The sequence below is a fragment of the Pholcus phalangioides genome, unplaced genomic scaffold (assembly GCF_987345545.1).
Source record: "Pholcus phalangioides strain wild (caught in Gottingen) unplaced genomic scaffold, Ppha-v1.0 ptg000008l_1, whole genome shotgun sequence".
Taxonomy (NCBI): domain Eukaryota; kingdom Metazoa; phylum Arthropoda; class Arachnida; order Araneae; family Pholcidae; genus Pholcus; species Pholcus phalangioides.
Window position 1 is genome coordinate 61,408,009 of NW_028301601.1, and position 16,844 is coordinate 61,424,852.

At 39.2% G+C, this 16,844-nt stretch overlaps 1 protein-coding gene across 4 annotated transcripts in view; it reads left to right on the top strand.

Moving 5' to 3' along the window:
• hth (Meis homeobox homothorax) overlaps window positions 1-16,844 on the top strand; it is a 130,179-nt gene that overhangs the window by 37,504 nt on the left and 75,831 nt on the right. For 2 of the 4 annotated variants that reach the window (XM_089235132.1, XM_089235133.1), the window contains exon 6: window positions 5,339-5,471. In XM_089235132.1, the coding sequence (XP_089091258.1) occupies window positions 5,339-5,471 (133 nt within the window). Of the gene's footprint in view, window positions 1-5,338; window positions 5,478-16,844 lie in introns of all 4 variants that reach the window. The other 2 variants (XM_089235131.1, XM_089235130.1) reach the window with 1 other exon arrangement.

The following is a 16,844-nucleotide window of genomic DNA, read 5'->3' on the forward strand; positions in this document are numbered from 1 at the left end:
AGTACTGTTGAAAAAGCACTGTCAGTAGAAAGGGTTGTGCTAACGTATATTGTAGGGAAAACATTGCAAATAGAAAGCTTTGGGCACAAGTGTTAACAATAGAAAGGGTTGATTGCGCCTAAGTATTGTTGCAAAAATACTTTCAATAGAAAGTGTTGGTTGGGGAAAGGATTGTGAAAGAAGCGTTGTTGTGAAAAAATTGTCACTAGAAAGGGTTGTACGAAAGTAGTGTTGCAAAAATTTGTCAATGGGAAGGGTTGCTAGAAAACATTGTGAATAGAAAGGTTGTGCGAAAGTATTATTACAAAAACATTGTCTATAGAAAGAGTTGTGAAAAAATATTGTTCCAAACACTGTCAATAGAGAGGAGTGTACAAAAAAATAATTTCAAACATTGTCAATAGAAAGGGTTGTGCGAACTTATTGTTGAAAAACCATAGTCAGTAGAAAGGGTTGTGCACAAGTATTAACAATAGAAAAAAAAGGGTTGATTGCGCAAAAGTATTGTTGCAAAAACATTTTCAATAGAAAATCTTGTTGAAAAGTATTGTTGTATGAGGGAAGAGGATTGTGAAAAAAGCATTGTTAAGTAGATGGTGGAGTGCCCATGATTTTCTATTCACCTCTTTCAAGTGCCATTTTTGTTGTTTAAATGGCAATTTTATTTGATCCTCTTTTAGGTTTTGGTCATTGTTGTGATTTTTGGTATTTTGTGTGGGCGGTGAATGTATTCGTTGGTTTTGAATGACATTGGTTTTTTTAGTATTTTTTTTCAGTGATGACACTTATTTAATAGCGGTCTCGGTAGTATTGTTGTATCAAAAGTATTGTTGCGAAAACATTGTCTAGAGAGAGAGTTGTTCAAAAAACATTGTCTAGAGAGAGAGTTGTGCAAAAAACATTGTCTAGAGAGAGTTGTTGAAAAACATTTTCGAATGAAAGGGTTATGAAAAAGCATTGTTGCAAAAACACTATCAATAAAAAAAGTTGTGCGAGTGTATTGTTGAAAAAAGCATAGTCAACCGAAAGGGTTATGCGGAAGTTGTAAATCATTAGAAATAGAATGGGGTTTGTGCAAAAGTATTTTGTTCAAAAACACTTTCAATAAACATTGTGGTGCAAAACTGTTGTTGAAAAAACATTGTCAACAGAAATGGTTGGTTTTGCAAAAGCATTGTTGCAAAAATATTATTTAATATAGAAAGAAGGTTGTGAAAATATTTTATATTATGCACATGTATATATATAAAATTGATTTTCTGTGTGTGTGTGTTCTCTATAAAAATTTACAATTTTAGATCGGTCGTCGCCAAATTTTGCATATACTGTATACCAAACAGGCCCCGGATTGAATGATAGGCGACATTAAAAGTTTCACAGAGCAGGGCAAATGCCCCAAATGGGCAAAAACCTGTCAGGCAATAATAGTTCCGGGCCTCAACAATCGCTTGTCTGCTTTGGTTCCCTAGCAGTGCGTTTCAGACGTGTACATGCCTTTTCAATGGTTTGTCGATTCTTTAATGCTGCCAGTATTATATATATAATAGTTTATTTCTTTATAATGGTTTATCACTTTTTCAATCTTCCCAGAAATTGAAGGAAGCCCGGGCAGCGCCGGGTATTATAGCTCTAGTATTTCGTAACTTTAAGTTATTAATTCAGTAAAACCTCTCTTTTGCGGACACCTACTGGACCAAAAGTTTCAGACCGTAAAAAGGAGGTGACCGTTAATCAGGGGTTTGAAATGCATACTTTTATTATGGGGGGGGGAATTATATATAATTTGGCCGTAAAAGAGTGGTGACCTCATCTGAGGGGTGCCCGTTAAGAGGGATATTTTACTGTATTTCATAATTTTAGTTCATTAATATTTCATAATTTTAATCAATTCCATATCGAAAACTTCATGAACGCTTTATTCAAATTTACTTCAGTCGAATCCCGTTATAGCGAAAATCTCGTTTTAACGAACACTTTTCTAATCGTCCAGATATGTTTACATAGGAACAATGAAAAAAACCTGGAATTCCTTTATAACCAAATTTCGGTATAACGATGTGTTTTCTTCGTTCTCTTGGAGTTCGTTATAACGGGTTTTGACTGTATTTCCAAAGCTTCGGCACATAATAATTCCAATAATTAATGTGATCGTTTAAATTTTTTGACGCAAAATTTATTTTCTGAAATTAAATAAATCAAATAAGTATCAAGAAAATGGACATCACTGATAATGGAAAGCAATAAATATTAATCTCGGATATTTATTGCTTTCAGTTATCATTGAATAAAATCAATAATAACGGACAATAATGGAAAATTATTGGAATTTCCGGACACGAGATATTGGAATGAAAGAATTCTTCTTTCTTTTGAATGCAATAGAAAAGAATATGATGGAATCTCACACATCGAAAATCTTTTCGGAGAATGTCAGAAATTCTTATAAGAAATAAAAATGGCGGCTGTCAAAATGGCGAAAAATACCTATATATAAAGATCTTGGGGGGGGGGGGGGAAATGGCGATAATCCCTTTTTAAAGGGAATTTCATAAAATCTTGGAATCATGATACGGTTTAATCGATGATGTGGGGGAAAAAAATTGAATTCACTTTTTCGCTTTGGATTATATGTTATTGAACAGCTTCAGTGTCGGGATTATGATTGAGTAATGCGCATTGATTTTTCTGTATTTTTCGAAATTAACTTTTTTATATTATTTGTGAATGTTTCCTTTTATTTTCCTTCTAATTTAATGAAATTTGTAAATTCTTGGAATATTATGATTGTTATCTTCGAGTGGAAATTTTGAGTAGTATAAAAAAAAGTTTGTTAAAATTTTGTTTGTTAATTAAGTTTTTTAAGTTTATTATTAATTAAATTTTTAAGTTTATTATTAATTAAATTTTTAAGTTTATTATTAATTAAATTTTTAAGTTTATTATTAATTAAATTTTTAAGTTTATTATTAATTAAATTTTTAAGTTTATTATTAATTAAATTTTTAAGTTTATTATTAATTAAATTTTTAAGTTTATTAATAATTTAACATTAATTAAATTTTTAAGTTTATTATTAATTAAATTTAGGTTGGTTAAATAATTTTTCAAAAATTTAAAAACAGCCACTTTAAACAATGCTTCCGTAATTTATGAATTTCAGCAATGCTTTCGTTTTTTTCATGACTTTCAAATATGCTTGCGTAATTTATTGAATTTTAAAAATGCTTGCGTAATTTGCAAGAATTTAAACAATGCTTCCATAATTTAATGTGAATTTCAACAATGCTTCCATAATTTAATGCGAATTTCAACAGTGCTTCCATAATTTAATGCGAATTTCAACAATGCTTCCATAATTTAATGCGAATTTCAACAATGCTTCCATAATTTAATGTGAATTTCAACAATGCTTCCATAATTTAATGTGAATTTCAACAATGCTTCCGTAGTTTATGAATTTCAACAATTCTTCAGTAATTTATGAATTTCAACAATGCTTCCGTAATATATGAATTTCAACAATGCTTCCGTAATTTATGAATTTCAACAATGCTTCCGTAATTTATGAATTTCAACAATGCTTCCGTAATTTATGAGTTTCAACAATGCTTCCGTAATTTATGAGTTTCAACAATGCTTCCGTAATTTAATGTGAATTTGAGCAATGCTTCTGTAATTTATGAATTTCAACAATGCTTCTGTAATTTATGAATTTCAACAATGCTTCCGTAATTTATGAATTTCAACAATGCTTCCGTAATTTATGAATTTCAACAATGCTTCCGTAATTTATGAATTTCAACAATGCTTCTGTAATTTATGAATTTCAACAATGCTTCTGTAATTTAATGCGAATTTCAACAATACTTCCATAATTTAATGTGAATTTCAACAATGTTTCCATAATTTAATGTGAATTTCAACAATGCTTCCATAATTTAATGTGAATTTCAACAATGCTTCCATAATTTAATGTGAATTTCAACAATGCTTCCGTAATATATGAATTTCAACAATGCTTCCGTAATTTATGAATTTCAACAATGCTTCCGTAATATATGAATTTCAACAATGCTTCCGTAATTTATGAATTTCAACAATGCTTCCGTAATATATGAATTTCAACAATGCTTCCGTAATATATGAATTTCAACAATGATTCCGTAATTTATGAATTTCAACAATGCTTCCGTAATTTATGAATTTCAACAATGCTTCCGTAATTTAATGTGAATTTCAGCAATGCTTGCGTAATTTATGAATTTCAAAAATGCTTCCGTAACTTTTAGTGCAAACGATGATGCTCCGCAGGACCGTCTCAAGAACATAAGGACTCACTCCGAGCAAGGGATGATGCTCTCTCTCTTTTTGAGGACTTTTATTGAAAGTCCTCAAAACTGATTAACTAATTCTTCTCGGGAAATCATACTGTGTGTAGTACCCCATACATAATTATCATGTGGCCATGAATGCATTCGAAGTCCCATACTGTGGCGGGCCCTGATGTTGTGATGAAAGCTTTGCATCAGTGACGCATTACGCATGCGTACACGTGACATCAACAGTGCAGTGATGCGTTTTTGACACCACTGATATTGTGACGCTTGTGCAACACTGACGTTGAAGCGGTAGATGTGTAGCTAGGGATTTCGTTACGCATTCTTGACATATGGCGATGCATGGATGTATTTTTGTCGACTGCTATGCACTATCAACACATGGATATGCAATTTATGCGTTTTTGCCATCTGTGAGGTACTCTTAGCACCTGCAGTACGACGTTGCACTCTCCGACCCACTTCTGTACATATTATCGCCGTTCCCTGGATCCGCGGCCTACATTGTGGTATCACCGTTTGTTACCGATCAATCATATTGACCTCTCATCTAGTGGCCAGTAGCGCTGATAATCCCGGACGCGGACGCGATGATGACCGTTTTCCTTTTATCTGTTAAATCCGGGACGCACAGAGAAAGAGAGAGAATATCTTCCACCATTTTTTATTTCCTGAACTTATCCATAATTTATAGCCGTCGATGGTCATAAGGGAGGGGGAAAAAAACTGACCATCGTCATCAGAATTGCCTTGTCCTTTTGAAGTGGCATTTTGTGACACTTCAATTTTTCTTCTCCATCCACCGCCATTGTTTCTTGGGCGTCATGAAAAATTCACAACACAGCCATGTGTGGAGGGTAGGGATAAATACTTCGTATTGTATTTTATTTTGAGTATATTGAAAAATTATTCTTTTGAGGAAAGATTAAATTTTTTTTCCCAGAAATAATCGATTAATTGTTGTGATAGATTTTTTTTTTTTGTATTTTTCTACCCAACAGAGACCACCATCGCAGAGTTTGAATTACGGTCCGGTCAGCGATGACGTCCGGTCGCCGGCGTCCGCGGGCACACCCTGCCCATTGTCCCAACAGCCCGCGTCCCAGCAGAGCACGGACAACAACAGCGAAGTCGGTGAGTGTACGTTTCGATTAATGACTATTATTCGATTATATTAGCTTAGTTTTTATCTTGTTGTCATTTTGTGACTGTCCACAACCCTAGTCTATCGCCGTTAAGGGGGAAATTTACTACCGTTTCAACAACTTAATGCAGTTTTTAACAACATTAAAAAATTGACTGATCTAAGTTGTTGTGAAGTGATAGACTAAGGTTGGTTTTCAGTTTGTATCTGCAATCTTTTTAAATAACAATGGGTTTTTGGTTTACCTTGATACAAAGGATTTTTTAGTTTCTTTGGCAAAAATCGATTTTTGATTTTCTTTGATAACAATGATACGTTCCCTCCCAAAATGTTTCTCGACAATGTTTGTCAGAAATTCCTTTAATTGATGCTGGCATGACTTAACACCAGCGGTACAGTAGTTTGTTCTTCACCGCCGATTCTGTGATTAATAATTAAAAACAGTGACAAATTGCGTGACATCTACCATGCACGAGTGACACCTACAGTGCGATGATGCACGAGTGAGAGAGAAACACCTGCAGTGCGATGATGCACGATTGAGAGAGAGAGACGCCTGCAATATGATGATGCACGAGTGAAAGAAAGAGACACCTGCAGTTGCAGTGCTACGATGCACGACTGATAGAAAGAGACACCTGCAGTTGCAGTGCTACGATGCACGACTGATAGAAAGAGACACCTGCAGTGCGATGATGCACGAGTTAGAGAGAGACACCTGCAGTGCGATGATGCACGAGTTAGAGAGAGACACCTGCAGTTCGATGATGCACGATTGAGAGAGACGCCTGCAGTGTGATAAGCGATACATTTATGCATGCGTGACACCTGTGATACATTTATACACGTGGGACACCTGTGATACATCAACGCATGTGTGGCACCTCTGTGATACATCAACGCATGTGTGGCATCTCTGTGATACATCAACGCATGTGTGGCACCTCTGTGATACATCAACGCATGTGTGTCACCTCTGTGATACATCAACGCATGTGTCACTACTGTGCGATGCATGAGAGACACCAGCGATAAAGACATACATATGTGACAACTTTTTTACAACGACGCAAGGCCCTTGCGGGGGGGAGTCTAGTTCCCCCCCCCCGAAATGTGAAAACAGGGCCGAAAATATAGTCAAATCTATTGTTCTATCACTTTAGTCCCCCCTCCCGAAATGGAAGTGGTCCACCTCCGAACGAAATTTCTGGCTACGGGCCTGCAACGATGCAATAGCCGCGGTATAGCAATGCATGTGTGTGTGTGACACCTGCGATATGGTGATGCATGTATGCAGGGTCGTGTTAAGAGTATCATGGACCCCCGGGCCAAGTGGTTTTTCTGAGACCCTACCTGGTAAATTCTATAAAATTTCAACCGGATCTCATTTTTGTGAGTCCCCTCTTCTCTTGACGTGCCCGAGCGGGCCCATGCCTTAAGACGGCTCTGCATGTATGATAACTGCACTGAAGTCGGATCTCACGTCACACCATTTAAAAAGAAAATCCCTTTCTTAAATAGTTGTGCCGTAACCCTCGAAAACTGAGAGAGGTTTTCGAGGGTTACGGTTGTGCGCACTTGTGACATACCCAAACGACGATTTCCAAATCGTGTCCGCAAGGAGAGACAGACACAATCACGAAACAACATCTTGAGACATCTCACGTTATGCTGTTCCATGCAGGGGCGTCGGAAGTGTTTCGAACCTGTGGGTGCCCGTCTTGAGATTCATGCAGGAAATTTTGATTTTTGAATCAATTCTGTGGGTGCTCGAACCCGTTCTACAAACTTCCGTGGGTGCTCGAGCACCCACAGCACCCCCGGCTCCGACGCCACTGGTTCCATGTGAACATGATTCATTTCCCGCTGTCTCGACTTCCGAGTTTCGAAACACCCTGTATACACACAGTTTAATAAAAGAAACCCGCGGATTTCAGAAATTCTGTATCCGCTCTATTTGTTGGCTCAATAATGAAATAAAAGCCTCAAAAAAAAAAAAAATCGATTCATGTTGCGTATAATAGACTCGTCATTGTCAACACTGGAATAACAATTTCCGTAACAATCGAGAGACGTTTAAAAAGTTAAAAATACGGAAAAGACTGCAAGTAATTGAGGTGTTTTTCTTCAACAAAGAGTATCTGTTTAAATAGAAAATTTCTATTGCAAAAAATTGCCAAAAGAGAAAGAAGTTTCTGGAAAGAAAAAAAAAAGACAAACGCCCTTTCATGTTGCGTTTGACGAATCAAATTACCAGTTTGTGGTACCAACAAAGAAAAAGTAAAAATACGTCTTTTATATACGGTAGATAGTTTTATTTTTATTTTCACTTCCCAGTTTCACTCTATTTACTCGGAATATATCCTTTCCCCCCCCCGCCATTGTTATCATTATTACTGTCATTATTGTGACTGTAGCTGTTGCCGTCAAATTGATAGGTTCTTTCTTATACGATGGGGTTGGGGTGCGAATAGATATTGGCGCTATTTGGCGACGGGTTGCAGTGACGCTGGTTTTATTCGGCGTCGGCGGGCAATGTCCGAACTGTCTTGTCTGTTGCTGGTCCTTGGATTGGCCGGCCAAAGCCCAGAAGAATTGAAGCTTCTTGCATATCGCGGATTCTGGTCAGATTTTGGACATTAGCATTAAATGTATATCTCTCGGCACCCTAAACTGCTGCCGCACACCGTATGAAAATTATTCTACTACACCAAGGGGTGCCCGCTCAACCTGTAGGAGAGTGCGGGCCACTTGAATGGTTTGAAAACGTGTCGCGGGCCACTTAACTGATCTAGAAATGTGCCGTGGACCACTTGAATGGTCCTGGAAATGTGCTGCGGGCAGCTTAAGTTGCTTTGCAATTGAGCCGCGGGTCACTCAAGAGATATGCGAATACTCCACGGATCACTTAAGTGATCTGTAAATTTACCGTGGGGCGTTTTAAGTGATATGAGAATGTGCCTCGCGTGGTCACTCAAGTGATGTGGAACTGCAACGCGGGCCACTTAAGCGATCTGAAAATCTGCCGCTTAGTACATTTTTTTCAAAATTGAATTTGAGGCCACATTATATAACTCCGAGGGCCACATTTGGCCATCGAGCCATGAGCTGCGCATGTATGACACGCAGTGAATGTCTTTATGGTCTTGTAGTGCATACATGCTTAACACGCTTAAACATGCTTAAAAAATATTTGGTTTACGTCACTTAACACATCCATGGCACGCGGCCAAATATGGCTCTGGAAATCATTTGGTGTGTCCCGTGACCTGGTTCCAATTCTGGTTCCAATTTTTTAAAAATGTGAACTAACCGGCACATTTCCAGATTGCTCAAGTGCTCCGTGGCACCTTTTCAGATCACTTAGAACCTGCTGGCGCTATTTCAGATAACTTAATTAAGTGGCCCGTGAAACGTTTCCGAATCAATGAAATGGCCCGCACTCTCCGCGACACGTTGAACACCCTTGATATAGTGCAACCTGATGAAATTTTGAACGTGCTGTGTCAAGTCGACCCGATCTTGAGGCACTTTGTTGGCACCCTAACGTGTCGTGACAAATTAGTTGTCACCTACATTCTAGTTGATCCTAAATGGAACCCTGTGAATTCTAGCTTGCTCTAAAGGTTCCAGTGGGTCTCTATCTGATTCTAAATGGAGTCTTAATGGATTCTAGCTAGCCCTAAATGGTCCCAGCCAGAGTTGGGCACATATCCAAAAATGTACATGCCTAGCCGGCATGTAATTTGAATCCTGGGCGGCATTTTGGGAAATAAATTTGTCACAATGTGGATTCTGGCTGCTTGTAAATGAATTCTGACGGATTCTAGAGCTAATTCCAAATTTATCCCAATGAATTCCAGCTTTTCCGAAATGTGTCTCTCATCAGGGCTGTACAAACGTCGAAAAATTTACATCCTACTTGAGCCTCAGGCATATCAGGCATATCATTATTTGTCCACCTCCTGGTACCAATGTATTCTAGTTGATCCCAAATGGGTTCCAATTAGTCTCTAGCTGATCCTAAATGGGTCCCGATGAACTATAGCTGTTCCTACAAATGGATTTAAGGTGATCATATAAATGGGTCCCAATAAATTTTAGTTCATCCTAATGGTACCCCAATGGATTGTAATTTATCTTAAATATGCCCCAAACGGGTCTACGTGATCTTACATTTTCATTCTAGCTGATCTTACATTTTCATTCTAGCTGATCTTACATTTTCATTCTAGCTGATCTTACATTTTCATTCTAGCTGATCTTACATTTTCATTCTAGCTGATCTTACATTTTCATTCTGGCTGACCTTAAAAATTGATTTAAGCTGATCTCAAATGAGTCATAATGGATTCTAGTTGATCGAAAATGGGTCCCGAAAGATTCTAGTCGATCCCTAGACCTGGATAATATAATCTGGACAATGATCCAAAATGGGTCCCAATGGATTCTAGCTCATCCCCTAAATAGACGGGGATTATGATCTCGACAGTTTGTATTGGAAATAGGATTTACCATACTATATATACAAAAAAATATTTGGTTTACGTCACTTAACACATCCATGCTTGAATTCCCCCCTCAATCCGCCAGATGACGTGACCCCCCTCCGACCCCGACAAAAGCTTTTTCCGAATGAATGGACCCCCATGGGAGGTCCAGTCTTTTCCCACTTCGGACCACCAACGATTTATGTAGTAGTAATTGTGGAAGTGCTATTCCTTCCCTGTGTGGACAAAATTTGTTCTTCGTTCATCGCCTCGACAAGGTCAAACGGGACTTTTCCCAGGTCCCGGAAAATGGAATTCCGTCATATGTATTCCATATCATACCGGGGGGGGGGGGGGGGGGGAGAAAGGAATCCGCCATTTTTCTTCCGCGTTCGCAATCGACTGCACATTTTGACAGTCGATTTCTGGAATGACAAATTGTCCCGGAAGAGGATACGAAACTGAAGAAGAATCTAGAATGATCCGGGCACGATTCCAATTTTTTTTCCCTTGCTAAGGAGTGGAAGAGTTGAAGCCTCCCGTCTTCTTATGGGGGGGGGGGAGTCCACAGTCGCGTGAACTCATGGAAGGGGGGGGGGCTCCATATTTTCCACGATTAATGTCCTGGAATTCATCTCTCGGTTCTCATTTCCAAGTTATTAATATAGACCGTATAAATTATCTCTACTCATAATTTCGGATTCTTTTTTCTTGGGGAGTGCAGATGAGTTTTGTGCCCGCAACCCGAGACCGAGGACCCAGTTTGGTGACCCTCACCTGAACTATTTTCCCCAGACCCGAAAGCAAGTTTTGTTTCCCTCAAATTGAAATCACGAGACGAATTTAAATTCGTTGCTATTACAGTCGATGATCGTTAAAACGACTCCCCCCCCCTCCGTTCCACGGGGAAATTAAAAACGGACGTTATATCCGGAGGTCGTTGTATAGAACGTTTTTAAAAAAATGAAATCGTATCCGAAATCGTATTGATGGAATTTTTAAAAAATTCTTTCATTCTGTTATAACATATTATATTGCAGTAAAAATGAGTAAAAGAAACACCACAATTTATAAATACGTACAGTAATACATACCTACAGTACAGTATTTACAGCCGCTGCGGTGGTCGAGTGGTTGTAGTGACGGACTCGCGATGCGAGGATCCGGGTTCGAACCCCACAGTGGTGGTCGGCTGAAGTTGGATTTCCTGTGGTTCCCAACTTCAAGGCGCGAATGCGAGCCGATCTCCCCGTTAAAAAGTCTCGCCACAGACAGCAACAGGCCTACAACGTTACAAATATTCAATCATTACACTTCACTCACAATTTGAAGTATAGATGGCAGCACTGAAATGTACAGAACACTAGCTACGCACTCAGACTGTTAGGTGTACACACTCACTTTGTTCCAGACCCTGCCACGAAGCTGGACTGGAAGAGATCTCGGCAACGGGGTAAGTCCGGTGGCAGAGACCCTTGCGTTCATTCATTCAGTACAGTATTTACATTACACCTACATAAAATACCATATTGTGACCGAAAACTGCATTTAGTTTTTACTCCTAAAAGCAGTAATAAATAAACATAAATTTACTTGCCTTTAATAGTCTGCTATAGAGAAATCAAGTAAAAAATCGTGCAATAAAATTTAGAATAAGATTTTTATTTAAAAATCAATGATGAGGGAAGTGGGAGTGAGCCACCACATGAGCAGGTAGAAGAATGTTGAGCAAAGCTTCCAATGATGTCGCTAGTTAACAGCTGTGTTTTCCATATCTTGAAACCATCTATATACTCCATACCGGCGGTTCTGTACCGTTTTTTGACTCGTGGAGCCCTTTCTGGTCTATAATTTCTATGGCGGAGCCCTAGTTTTCATTTATTCATCAAAGCTACCTAATATTATTTACATTGATAATTTATAATAATTTCTTTTTTTTTTCAAATTTACTGTTATTTTCTTTTTTCCTCGAGTGGCTGTGGAACCCAAGGGACTCCGTGTATTACCGGTTGGGAACCGCTGCTCTATACCATTTCTTCTGCAAGCATCAAATGTCAATGGATTTTGTGCATTTCTTTGGAAAAGAAAAACGGCCGTGGGGCCAAGCCGAATTTGGTCGTTTTAATGGATTGAATGATATTTACCGGTCGTAACATTAACATGGTGGGAATAGGGAAACATTTGGGACCTGCCGTTATAATGAAATGGTCGTTATAGCGAGCGTCGATTGTATAAATAATTATTCTGTGTTTGATATAAATCCGACTACTATTTTATACCAGTTTGGCGTCTTGCTTATGAGACGAATGACCCAATATGATGTCTACAACTTCGAACTACAGTTAGGTGTCCGAAACTCAAATTTTTGCGGTCAGAAACTCGAATTTGGAAAAATTGAGATTCTTCGGCTTTGTAGTCTAGGGAGCTCACAAGGCAAGTGAAAGTACGTGGGTTCGATCCCCTGCAAGGTCAGCTGAATTTACTTTCTGTACCAAATTCATCTTGGCATCAGCCAGCTGTTAAAAAGGGGGGATAGCGGAGTGTCATCATCCTTGAATACAGATTCTTGTCCCCCCCCAGAGCTGAACATGTTCCCCCCCGAACGATCTATACGACAGCCACCGATAGAGGGCACCTGTATCTAGAAACACCCCCCGCGAACCTAATTAATACTCGCATATCAAGCGAGATAATTATTGCAGAACGGGATCCTAAATGTGCACCTAATCGCTATCAGTACACGTACACCGAGCAGGAGTGGAAAGTATCCATCCACCCCTTTTCTTGAAAAATTGGATTAAATAGGTGTGAGGGTGTCGTAACACATCCATTGAAATGGCCCTTAAATAGGGGTTCCCCTTCTTGTACACGTGTACTGACTGTACTTTTGCGCAGCCCCCTTCCCCCGTTGAGATGGCAAGTGCTATTTGGAATAGCAAATTTCCTGTTTTGATGCGAGAGGAAGAGAGGACATTGAATAAAATCCCCGGATTTTTCACCGCCATTACTGATTATGGGCCCTTTTAAACCTCATTCCGGGTACTTGAAGATGTCGAGGAAAATTCCCCCACACCTTTAAGAAGAGGCCTTTGATGTATGCAAATTACCTCACTTTTTTCCCTGCATAGGGATTTACTCTCTCTCTATATATTCGAGAGGGTTGTATGAGGTTCCATGCACTGAGAAGAGAGGGGGGAAAAGCTTTTGTTGGATTTGAATAAGGGTAGGGATTTCTTTTTGGCGCATAAAATTGTGCATAAAATTTCGGATTTTTTTTTTCTTCCCCTGAAGAGTGTTGATTGAGGCTGTCGTGCAACAAAAATTTGCATTTGATTACCGATGCTGTGTATAGTATGTATGTAAATACGGTGTTGTTGGAGGATATACACATGTGTACCGAAGTATTGTCGGATTGGAAATTAGGACCGGAATAGGTGACTTATTCGGTGATGACGACTGTTAGGTTGACTAAATCGAACGTGAGGGGGAGTGATGCGTCGAAATTGATTGTCCAAATGGCGTGTCGGAAAATTCGCCGACAATTAACTGATGAATGTTTATCACGCGTGTGTTCTCGAGTGACCAACTCGAAAATACATATGGTGATAAACTGCTGTCGGTTAATTCTTGGCACATCATATGATCTTCTGGTTGGTGGGTGCTCGGCAGTGCTCGTGGTCGCACCGGGGGTTTGTTTGCCTGTGTGGCTGATCTTGGGAACCCGTGGGGGAAAGATGATATCATAATCCGGCGGTTACCTTTCAGTTAGAAATTCCTTGGAATATGGACTAGGTCACCGTTCGGTTAGGATGATGTCGGTTAATTCTTCCTTCGTTTATTTTACCTACAGGTAAATTTTACCTTTTGTGCTAAAACTTTCCAGTCGGTGAATCTTGTGATGAAATTTCGAGTCTGTGAATTTTTTTTCCGTCGCTAATTTTCCTGTCGGTGAATCTTCCTTTTCGATGAATTTATGTTAATATATTTCCCTTTTGCTAATTTTTCTAGTTGGTGAATTTTCTTTTCATTAGTTTTCATCTTGGTTAACTTTGCATTAAACGGAAGTTTGCATTCAATGAATTTTCCTGTGGGTGACTTGTAGTGATTTTGTCCCTTCGATGTGATTTTTCGAGTCTGGGAATTGTTTTCTTCGCTAAATTATCCTGTCGCTCAATCTTTCGATGAATTGATCGATTCCTTTTTAATTTTTTCAGTCGTTTGATTTTTCATCGTTGAATTTTGCCTTTTGTTAATTTTTTTCGCCGGTAAATTTTCGCTAATTTTAAAGTCGATAAATAACCCACTTTTCATTACTTTACTCGTGAAAATAACTTTTCTGAAAAGTCACCGACATGAAAATGAATTTCCGATTAATTTTTGAGTCGGTGAATTTTTTTCGTCGCTAATTTTCCCTGTCGATGAATTTTCCTGTCGTTGGCAGTTCCCCCATGGAAATTAGGTCATGTTCAATTTTTTGAGCGCATGTTGGCTGATAAGCATGTAAATCGGTAGACAGAATTTTTTTGCCGAGGGGCTCAGAAACATCACTTTGTGCGGGTGGGGGGCATCATGCTCTTGAGACCCTGTGCGTTGAAATTTCCGTGAGGAAAATTTCCTGTCACTGGATCGTCTTTTCGATGAATTTTTAATTACATTTATTTTCCCTTTTGTTAATTTTTCGTCGGTGAACTATCCCTTTGTTAAACTTTTTCCTTTTCGGGGAATTTTCATTAGGGTGAATCTTTCTTCCGATGAATTTTTTGATTTAGTGGATCCCCCCCCCCCCCCACATGAATTTAGATTTCGTTAATTTTTCTTCAATAAATTTTCCTGTCTCTGTGAATTTTCAATTTTATGGAGTGGAGAGCTGATCAGTAATAAAAAGCTGTGATGCCTGAAATGACACTCCTTGACGACCACTGTCTATTTCCATCAATGTCCTTATATTACATACACACTATATCCAGTTTGCGCAACCCTTTGAAGTGTGCGGGCCACTTCGTTGGTTTAGAAACGTGTCGCGAGCCACGTAAATTATCTGTAAATGCACCGCGGGCACTCAAATGATCTCGCAAAAATGATACGGAATAGTACTGTCACTTGAGTGGGGTAAGAATGAGCCGCGAGCCGCTTAAGTGACGTGAAAATGTGCCGCAAGCAATTCGAGTCATCTAGAACAGCGTCCCAGGTCTCTTAAGTGACCCGTGGCACATTTTCAAATCAATTAAGTGGTTTGGAAATGTGTTGAGGGTCACTTAATTGGTCTGAGAATGTGCCATGGCTCACTTTAGGAATCTGGCTATGTGCTGCTTAGTTAATTTTTTCAAAATTAAGTTTGATGTTGCGGGACATATCAGATAACTCCGAGGGCCACAATTGGCCCGCGGGAAATGGGTTGAGCATGTACATATACACTATATCATTGTCGAGTTCTGTTTTTCGCGGTTATCACCGTCATCTTAATCCAAGACCGCAGAGAATACATTAAAACGGACGCGTTAAGAGAAATCTCGTTAAAAATATCACTCGATACGGTATCGTATCCGCAGAAGCCGTAGGGTTCCCAAAGTTGGTTCCTATTGTGGGTGGCATGGGCCTGCCACGATCTCCTGGGCCACGTGCATTGATCTCCGCACACCCGTGGCGTTTGAGTACAATGATGGACGAGTGCTTCAACAACACACACACCACGCGCTATTCAAAAATTTTCCCGAGAACGTCCATTCTTCATAACGTACCCGTTATCTCGGGGGGGGGGGGGGGGCCCTTCGGTGTATCTCTTCTTCCAAAGAAAAAGGGGAGTTAGGGAAGGGGGCTTCCCATCTCCAATGGATCAACTTCATTCGGGGCCATAAGGCCCTTTCTCCTCAACTTGTTTTCTCTTGTTACAAAACTCATCAATCTTCCCGTTTTGTGGGAAAATCGTTATATGAGGATGGAGCCAGCCCAACACACTCACCTTCTATTCCAGAGGTGCTCCTGGTGTTTTAACACTACGACTCGCCGCACCCTCTAGGATCATCACCCTCCTCGTTTCTTGGTCTTGATTCCGTGGTGAATCCGGTTGCAATAATCCGGGACTAGATGGCTGGCGCTTGAAAATGGTCTTGATGGATTGGAACGCTTTTTGGGGAGAGTGGGTGAGAGTTTTATTTTCATTTGAAAAAAGTGATGGGTTCCGAGATTGGTATCGACAGGTGACTGACTGGTGTGTTATTCGCTTCGACGTTCCCCCCTACATTGTCTAATCTGTATTTTTCGGAAGATCATGGACGAGAAGGGTGATTGTTGTGTGCTCGTCCTCCTTGTGAGTTGGCATCATCAAATGGATATTGGGTTTTGAGTTTGAAAGCAATTCAATTTGTATTGTATGAACTTGATGAGGACAAGGATTTTTAGCCAAGGAGGGATGATTGAGGTCCGATTCAAGTCTGTGTCTTTTAATGGGATTAGAGAACGCATGGTTACCCAGGGCCGTCTTGATGATTTCGAAGGCCCCACTGGAGTTAAGTTTGGGGGAGGGGAATCGGGCAGGGGTCAGTGTCTAAAAATACTTGCATAGTTACAGGAACGTTGAAATTTGCCAAAACAAAATTATGAGGGCACTGAACAGAAAGGGATGAAAATCCAGAATTAATGAAAGAAATTATTTCGGGATGAATGAAGGGAATACTTTGAGGATTAATAAAAATCCAGAATTTATTGAAAAATATGAATTTCTGAATTAAAAAGTGAAAATTTCTGAATTGATATAAATTAAAAATTAATCAGGGAAATGATAGTACATCACAAAAATATAGGAATAATGAAAGAAATTAATTTCAGAATGAATGAAAGAAAAATTCAGAATTAATGAAATCAACAATTTCGGAA